The following is a 9,412-nucleotide window of genomic DNA, read 5'->3' on the forward strand; positions in this document are numbered from 1 at the left end:
TTATTAAGCCCTAAATCATACAAAATATGTTTTAAATAAATGTGGCTTGGGTTCTTTTTATTTAATGGCTAATGCTGGACTTGATTTTATTTGGTGTGAAGTAGAGATCCAAATTCATCATTTCATTTCCAGGCAAACAATAAATTCAAACCATTAATTCAATCATACATTTTTATTTTATATGAATGTCTTTTCATTTCTGACCATTTGAAGCCATTTCTCATAACTTCTTCCTACAGTATCTCCTTAGGAAGTTCTATTAGGGCAAGTCAAATGGAAATAGAAAGATGAGAGTAGAAAACCATCCAACAAGCCAGAGTGGTGGCTCAGGCCTGCAATCTCAGCTACAGGAGAGGCACAGGTAAGGAGGATCAAAGTTGAAGCCTGGCCAGGCAAAGACACAAGATCCAATCTGAAAAATAACGAAGTCAAAAAGTTGTGATGCAAAAAAAAAAAAAGTTGTGATGCAAGAGGTAGGGTGCCTACCCAGTAAGCTCAATGGAGACCTCTGTACTAACACAAAAGAAGAGAAAATTCCTTTAGCCAAAGTGTATTGGTTAAATTTTTTTAAAAAAACACCTTTTACTCCCAAAGTATATATTTCATATTCATTCTCCAAATATAAGTGGTAGTGGTGTTTTTGTTTCTGAGTATATAATTCTAATGATTTTCCCTTAGCACTTCGAAATCCTTCATGTTATTCTCACTCTGGTAGAAAGGAACATGGCCACTGACAATTCCTGGGCCCCAAAACTTATGGGTGAGATGCTGCCATTCCCAGTTCTCAGTCCCAAACTTTCAATGGAGGATCTGGGAATACTTAAGCATAACCCTCTCTTGGAGTCGATCAGCGATACCTAGAAGATGGTGAGCTAACAGAATGACCAATCCTCCAGTGCACAAATAGGTATGGGATGGGAACAGCACAGGCGGACAATGACAGTGTTTGCAGGCAACTTTAGCAAGGGCAACTTAAACATAATGCCTCATGCAACTGAAATGTCCTAGCATCATATATAGTTATCCTTTCTGTGTAAGGGGAAGAATTGTATAGTTTGAGCTTCAAAAATTCTTTGAATACACAAGGAAAGCCTGCAGAGTCCAAGATGTACTGGCAGCAAGAGGAGGTCTTCACAGATGCGGTGTGAATTGCAACCTGGAACCCTTTGTTCTATCAAGAATCACCTTGCTGACTCTAAACCATCTCCTTCTCCATCCTGCTGCCACCAACACAGCATGGCCCCAGCCTCACACTAGGGTGACATCTCTGCTTCCCAGAGTCTCATCTTTCCCCTGGTGTGGTCCAAGAACCACATGGAAGCCGGTGCATATGGACTAAAAGCCACTCTCTTCCCCAAGGCTGCCCAACAGCATGGCATCTGTTCAGCACCAACACCTTATCCTGACCATCCATGCCCAGCGTTCCAGCCACACTGCTATGTCAGTGCTGCCTTCAAGAAAGCTCTTTCTCACCACCTGTGACGTGATCAACTCCCCTGGAATTCTTCCTGCAATTTCTGAACACACTTCAATTTCTGAACACCTTCAAGTTTTAGCTAAACATTATGTCCTTTTTAGAAAAGTCTCCTTGACCAAATTACCTAAATCCTTCCCTTGCAGTTCTCAATCTCTGCCTTTAACAAATGGGCCCCATGCCTCCTCACAGCCCACTTACATAACCAACTTTCATTTTTGACCAAAAGCTGCTAAAGTGAATTTAATTTCTAATTATACATTTGTATTCTTAGCTTCTTCCCACCAAAAAGATTAGTGTCTGTTCTATTATTAAAATGCTTCCAATTTCTTAAACTGTTTCTTTTTTTCTTTTTGGTCGGTCCTGGGGCTTGAAGTCTGGGCCCAGGCACTGTCCCTGTTCCAGCTCAAGGCAAGTACTCTACCACTTGAGGCACAGCGCCAATTCCAGTTTTCTGGAGATCAAGAGTCTCACAGACTTTCCTGCCTGGGTTGGCTTTCAACCACAATCCTCAGGCAGATCTCAGCCTCCTGAGTAGCCGGGATTGCAGGCGTGAGCCACTGATGCCTAGCTTTTTTTTTTTTTTTTTGCAGGTCCTGGGGCTTGCACTCAGGACCTAGGTGATGTTCTAAGCTTTTGTGCTCAAGGCTAGCACTCTACCACTTGAGCCACAGCTCCACTTCATTTTTTTGGTGGTTAATAGGAAATAAGAGTCTCACAGACTTTCCTGCCCTGGCTGGCTTTGAACCATGATCCTCAGATCTCAGCCTCCTGAGTAGCTAGGATTACAGGTGTGGGCCCACCAGTACCTGGGATCACAATTTCATAAATATTTCTTTAAATTCTTCTTCATTGGGGAATACAGAAAAAAGAAAAAATTGTGGCTATTGAGAGATTTTTGCAGCATTTTTGTGAAATCACAGCAAGCCTTCTCTCATTGATTCTTTAACAGACTTCAATCACTGAAGGTGTTTCAAGGTGTGAACACTTCATCATCAGAGTTAAGAAAAATAAGAAGTCCTAGAAGAAAGTTCTACCTTTGGGGGTCTGAAAATTACTCCCAATGCCTACTCAATTTAGTCAGTTAGCTTATAAGTCTGAAAAAGAAGCCTACAACAAGCAAGGAGACGTCCAGCGACGGTTGGAACTCCTTCTGAGGTTCCCACAGCAACATTTCACTAGCCTGGGTCAGAATGTATCCACGTCAAGCAGTCATTGCCAGTCTTCATTTGTATCCTCCCACAGAAATGGTGCTCCTTTTCTGTAACTGTAATTTTTTCCCCTAACTTTCAAGTAAGCTTGCTGCAATAAGAACAGTATAAACATCTTCAGATACTCTCAGAAATAAAGCTCCATATTCAGCCAAACTCTTAATCCTCTCAGAAGACTGCGAGGTAGACAGGAGATGAACAAGTTATTAGCTGTATATTATTCAACTTTGGCCTAAGAGGTGACATGGAATATAATTAATTTTTAACTCTAAAAATTTCTTTCCAGGTGACATAAATTATTTGTTCTAATTCTCTCTTGGTAACTGTGATATTTATATGACCATTAAAAGTTTCACATAGCAAAAAAAAATTTTTAAGCATAAACATAGAGACACTTTTCAATAACATAAGACATTTGTAATAGTAATTATGGAACATGGATGTTTTACTGAATTTCATATTGCAACAAACACTGAACACTGAAAAACAATTACACCAATACAATAAAAAATAATTGTATCCACAGAATACTTATAAATGCATACTTCTTCCTCCAAAGAAATTTGTTTTCACAGACTTTTAAGTAACAGATGATTTACATAGTCTTCAGATTCCAAAATATGTACAAAACTTTTGACTACAGAAACCCATGTGCGGTGGTTGAGAAAAATGTTGCGCTGTCCAACAACCAAGCTCAGGAAATTTGCTACCAACACATTTTTATTTTTTTGTAACCACACATTTTCCTTCCAACATTAAATGAAATTCTGGACACTTCTGCACATTATAGTGTTTCCATTTCTTAACACTATTTCAAATGAGTCACATGTGGCTGATAACATAACTTCATCCTAGCCACGTGACACACACATGCATGCACCCGTGTGCATGCATACACTTTCCTCAGGTGTAAACCTCTTGGAAGCAACCCCACCCGTGGCCACACAGCAACAGTGGGATGAGAGCCTTCGAGAAGAGGAGAGCAGTGAACAGCACATCATGTCCTGCTCCTGAGAGCTCTTGCTTGAGCACCATTAGGATCATGTGTTCTCACGGAAATGAGCAGGAGCCTTATTTCTGGGGTCAGAGGCTGGTCTCCCCCAGTTAAACAGAGAAGCTGAGCAGCTATTGGCAGTGAGAGTCACCAGTCTGCATAGAACTAAATGGTCACCATCCATACACACACACACACACACACACACACACACACACAAGCTTCCATTGTATTTCTGTCTGGCAGAGATCTGGTTAAGTTCAATTTAGCTATTTTGGATACATCCCTCAACTCTCCTATTATTCTAAGATAAAATGCAAGGAACCTAAGAACATGGCTGTGCAGCTCATCACTGGCAGTCATCTATGTTCGTGACTTGGCACATACAGTGGGAGGTGGATCCACCAATCATCTCTTGCTGTAAGGTGAAATTAGGCCACAGCAAACATCGTGATACTCCACCAAGCAAAATACACCCTGGACAGCAGGAGCTGAAGCCTGACATTCCAATCAATCATTGTAACAGCCTGACTTCAGCTCTCAAAAAACAATTGGGGTCAGACCTGTGATCAGAAAGTGCCAGGCTTTAAAAATACAACAAAAATTTAAAAATAGCATTGCTTTAAAACATTTGTTGTAGATCTCTTAGTTAACTATCTCAATTCTACTTTAAGCCATTATTGGTTATTCTTGGGTTGATCCACCCTGGTTGTGTCAATTTCAGAGTCATTCTGAATGAGTCAGGGGTGAGGTTCTTAAAATTAGTCCCTTAGGACCCAAGGCTTATCACTCTTGGTAAGTCCACTAAGGACTCCTGAATGTCCACTATAGTAGCACTTAACCAAACAGACTTAAGAGTTATTTACACTCTCATATCACCAAAAACAGGAAAACAGGAAACCAGGGTAGGGTAGAGCCACCATGATAGTTTAAATGATGGTTTTCAGAATTACCTGCCTGTACCTCTCCAAGTGGCCAGCCTACACATGGTTACATGTGAAGGATTAAAATGATGAGAGGCGATAACTGAGATGTCTCTTTATCAGAACTGTAACTCAATAGGAAACATTAACTTACAGATACCAGAGGTATGGTCGTTTCTAAGAAGGCAAGAATAAAGACTTACACAGCAGGATTGGCACTGAGAGGTATACTGGCTACTCAACCAGCTGGTACCTACAAACTTTGTTATTGTTACCACCAACCTCATTGAAGAACCTTTCACCATCAGCATACATTTGGTCTGGTTGTCTTTCTTGCCTTCTATCATGAATTCAATATTCCAGCTATAAATCAAAAGTGCTTTAACTAGGCAACAGTGAGAGACTCCAAAAGTTTCCAAATATTTTTGAGGTAGTACTCATTTATTTGCATTGTTGGCTCTCAATACCACCAAGGAAATGAACCCACTTAGAAATACGCAAACCAAATAAGTAGAAAATAAATTAAGATTTTGTTTTCAGGTAGCAGGGCCTTCTTATAAAGGTCAAGTCACATTCAATGGATAAGTCATTTGAAACTTCTAAAAAATGTTTATAACCATAGCTATAAACTAAAGTGCTTTAAATTTTGCTTAATACCTAAAATCAGTGATTAGAATCATCATCTTTTAGAGTTTGCCTATATGAGACCTCAGGAGATTGAAATGATTTTTCCATAAAAAGCAGAAACTTTCTTTTCAAATTTGCAAATCCAGGTTATTTTTACGGAACTGTAGCAGAAATTCATTGAAACAACTACACAACAGTACTTGCTAAGACGTATGGATGTCAACATGAAATCTCTGATCATTCCTGCCACTCACTAGCCAAGGCAAATGCAGCCCTACATCTTCCCAGCACAAGGTAGATAAGTACAATCACTCCAGAAAACACAGCAGACCACAGGGGCCGTTCAGTAAGAAAAAAAGGTCACATTTAACGCACACAAGGTAATGTCCTACTGCCTGTCAGTCAATGTCCACAGCTCAAGCTTTTCAGGTACTGTGTGGAGGAGAGCTTCACTTCTACCGACCAGGGAGGGCCAATACACATAAGACAGAAATAAAAAAATATGAACATTCTGTACATTTCATGCAAGCTGGGCACAATGTGAAAAGAACACATACAAAGCACCCTTCCCAGGGCCAAACTTTCACAAAAAATGGCTGATTGATATGCAGAAAAGCCTGTACGAATCAAATGTCCATGGCATACACCCAACTAAGAAGCACTGGTGAGCTCATTTTTCTTGTAACAGTGCAGGAATGTTGATGTTCCAACCAATGGCTTGCCTATCGAAGCCACACGTGAACAGATTGCAGACCGGATGGTCTTCGCTCCACGCCGAGCAGCACACCATTCTCCGGTGGCCCTGGGGATAAGCAAACAAACCAAAATTAGTGCGCCTAGGTAACAAGTGAACACCATGGATTAGTCCAACTGAGCCACCAACACTGCACATGACAACGGACTTTCCCTGAGCCAGTGCTAGTATGGCCCCAAAGAAATGAGCACCAATGGAACACATGACAAATGATAAGGAAGTTGGGGTTCTTTAAGAAAACACGCTGGCTGTGGTGGCCCAAGACGGAAATCTCAGGAGGTAAAGATAGAACTGTAGTATGACACAAGCCCAGTGACCTAGAAGGTCAGTAAGAACTCCACCTCAACTAGCAAGTGAGATGTGGTGGGTCACACCTACAATCTGCATGGCAGAGGTGAAAGTAGGTGGGTCATGGGCCTTTAGCAAGAAAAAATTATATATACACACACAAAAAATCAGGAAGTAGCGCTGTGGCTCAAGTGGTACAGTGCTCGCCTTGAGCTGAAGAGCTGAGGGACAGCGGAGGCCCAGAGTTCAAGCCCCACAACCGACGGAAGAAAGAAAGAAAGAAAAGAAAGAAAAGAAAGAAAGAAAAGAAAGAAAGAAAGAAAGAAAGAAAGAAAGAAAGAAAGAAAGAAAGAAAGAAAGAAAGAAAGAAAGAAAAGAAAGAAAGAAAGAAAGAAAGAAAGGAAAGGAAAGAAAGGAAAAAAAGAAAGAAAGGAAAAAAAGAAAGAAAGGAAAAAAAGAAAGAAAGGAAAGAAAGAAAGAAAATGATTCATTTGTTTTTATTTTTGGTTTTTTTGTTTTTTTTGTTTTTGTTTTTGTTTTTTGCTATCCTTGAGCATTTTTTGCTCAGCACAACTTCCAGTTTTCTGGGGGTTAATGGAGGTACGAGTCTCACACAATTTCCTGCCTGGACTGGCTTGGAACTGTGATCCTCAGATCACTCAGATCTCTTGAGTAGTTAAGGATGATAGGCATAAGTCACTGCTGCCCGGCAATTTGAAATTTTTAAATATTTGTGTAGCAAGTTAAAATAAAATTCAAACAAAGACTTCAAGTACCATTTATCAAATAATTGGTTTCAATCATAAAAGAGCTGGGAAAATATACTTTGTTCCCAGGAAGACAAAACAAATAAATGACCTTCTGAGTAAATTCCTACAATCTTCAGAAATTCCAGTCAAAAATCAGGGTTGAGGGCTTGGCACCAGTTGCTAATGTCTGTAATTCTAGATATTCAGGAGGCTAAAATATGATGATCTCAGTTTGAAGCCAATTTGAGACTCATGTCCAGTGAACTTCCAAAAAGTCAGAAGTGGAGCTATATGACTCAAGTGGTAGAGCACTAGTTTGGGGCAAAAAAAGGTCAGGGACAGCGCAGGGACAGCAGGCACCGCTCAAGCCCCAGGACCAGCATGCGCACAAACGCACGTGCACACACACAAACCTTCAGTGACATTCTACCTCCCTCAATCATAATTGCTATTATTAAGAAAACATAAAAACAACAAATGCTGGCTAGCATGCCTGGAAAGGAACCTTTATACATTGCCAGTGATAAGGTAATTTAGTCCAAGTACTACGGGGGGGAAAAAAAAATAGGGTTAAAGGTGTGGCTCAAGTGGTAGAATGCCTGCCTAACAAACAGGATGCCTTCAGTTCAAAACCTAGATCACAAAAAAGGTTAAAAACCAGAATGTCTGGGACATTAAAAACTTAATAGTGTGACATATTAGGGTATATGTATACAGATTCAAGTAAGTACTTACAGTAACACTCCAGTACTTAGACTACCTATAAGCAGTATCTTAGAAATATTAGCTCTAGGACTGAGAAGGTGGCTCAGTGGTAGAGTGTTTGCCTTGCATTCATAATTCCTCAGCACCACATAAGCAAAAAGAAAAAGCTGGAAGTGGTGCTGTGGCTCAAGTGGTAGAGCACTAGCCTTCAGCTGAAGAGCTGAGGGACAGCGCCCAGGCCCAGAGTTTAGGCCCACGACCAGACCAAAAAAAAAAAAAGAATTACTATTAAGTAAAACACAGATTTTGAAAAGATAAAGAATAGCACAAAAATTTTCTCTATATAACATTCACGTATGAATAATACTGTGAGTAAATTTGACAAGAACTGCAGTAGGCTGCAAAAACATGGTAAATGAGAAGTCTATATACCAAAAACAAAATGGAAAACTACCTTCATTGTTCATTGTTACTAATAATATCACTAAAGTCAGCACACAAGAAGTGACACCTCTCAGTCTAAAACTATGCCTTCAGGAAAGCATTACTTAAAGATAAATGCAAGGGGAAAGAGATGTGACTGGTAGAGTAGCAACTATCAAAGTGCAAGGCCCTGAGTTCAAACTCTGGTGTCATCAAAACTAAATACACAAATGCATACATAAATCCACTTACATACAGAACACTACTAAATAGCTGTGGAACTAGGAAAGTTACCTTAACCTCTCTGTATCTTCATCAATTAATTAGGCTAATAGGCTAATGGTATCTAGCCCCCTTGGGTCATTATGAAGATTAAGCAACAAATAAATATTAGCTAAAGATATAGCATTCATCTTCACAAATGAATAAAGGAAAATGACCACACAGTCAAGAACTCCACTGTGAGGAACTTGAACGTCAGAGAGAGCTCTGAGTCAGACAAGACACCACCACCACCTCCCAAGTGGGGTCAGGAACTCCACACATGTGCTCAAAGTACTGTGCTCACACACACACACACACGCACATACTGAGACATATTATGGACGATCGCATTACCCATCCACACATGAAAGGCAACTCCTTTGTACAGCTAAAGATAATAGAAAACTTAAAAAAAAAACCCACCAGGGCCTCCTGTGGTGTAAGATCCCAGTCACACAGCACACTTTCCAGAGTGTGCTGTAAACATTGCCTACACTACTCCCACTTTAATCACTAGTCACTTTCATTCTAAATCCTAGAAACCCCAGTAAGTCCAATATAGTGGCGTACACGCACATATACTTGAGAGGCTGAGGCAGGCAGGAGACTGCAAGTGTGAGGCCAACCTGCCCAACTTAGCAAGACTGTCTCAAAATAAAATAAACAGGGCTATGATTAAGCTCAGTAGCAGAGTGCTTGTTTAATGTGGGAAGGCTAGAGGCTAGACAAGTACTGGTTTAATTCCTAATACTGAAGAAAACAGGTTTTGTTGTTTTTGTTCTCTTTTTAAAATTGGCCAGAACATAATAAACCAGTGATTTCTAGCTGTGGTTCTGTGACTTGAAAACTACATTTATTCATTTAAATAAGTGTTACAAGGTCAAAATTAAGTGTTACATATTTATCTTAAAAAATAAATCTATGTAGGAGCTGGAAAGGTGGCTCAGTGGTAGAGTGCTTGCCTTGCATACATGAGGCCCTGGGTTCGATTCCCCAGCAC

General features: G+C 40.2%; 1 protein-coding gene across 2 annotated transcripts in view; it reads right to left on the minus strand.

Annotated features, from left to right (window-relative positions):
* The window catches only part of Wdr37 (WD repeat domain 37), an 81,736-nt gene that overhangs the window by 6,802 nt on the left and 65,522 nt on the right, over positions 1–9,412 (minus strand). Inside the window, exon 14 of one of the 2 annotated variants that reach the window (XR_001174751.1) lies at positions 3,888–6,031. Coding sequence is in view for 1 of the 2 variants with exons in the window: in XM_013009391.1 (XP_012864845.1) it covers positions 5,900–6,031 (132 nt within the window). In the remaining variant the exon portion in view is untranslated. Of the gene's footprint in view, positions 1–3,112; positions 6,032–9,412 lie in introns of those variants that run through there. The other variant, XM_013009391.1, reaches the window with a different exon arrangement.

The sequence above is a fragment of the Dipodomys ordii genome, unplaced genomic scaffold, assembly GCF_000151885.1.
Source record: "Dipodomys ordii isolate 6190 unplaced genomic scaffold, Dord_2.0 Scaffold9, whole genome shotgun sequence".
Taxonomy (NCBI): Eukaryota; Metazoa; Chordata; class Mammalia; order Rodentia; family Heteromyidae; genus Dipodomys; species Dipodomys ordii.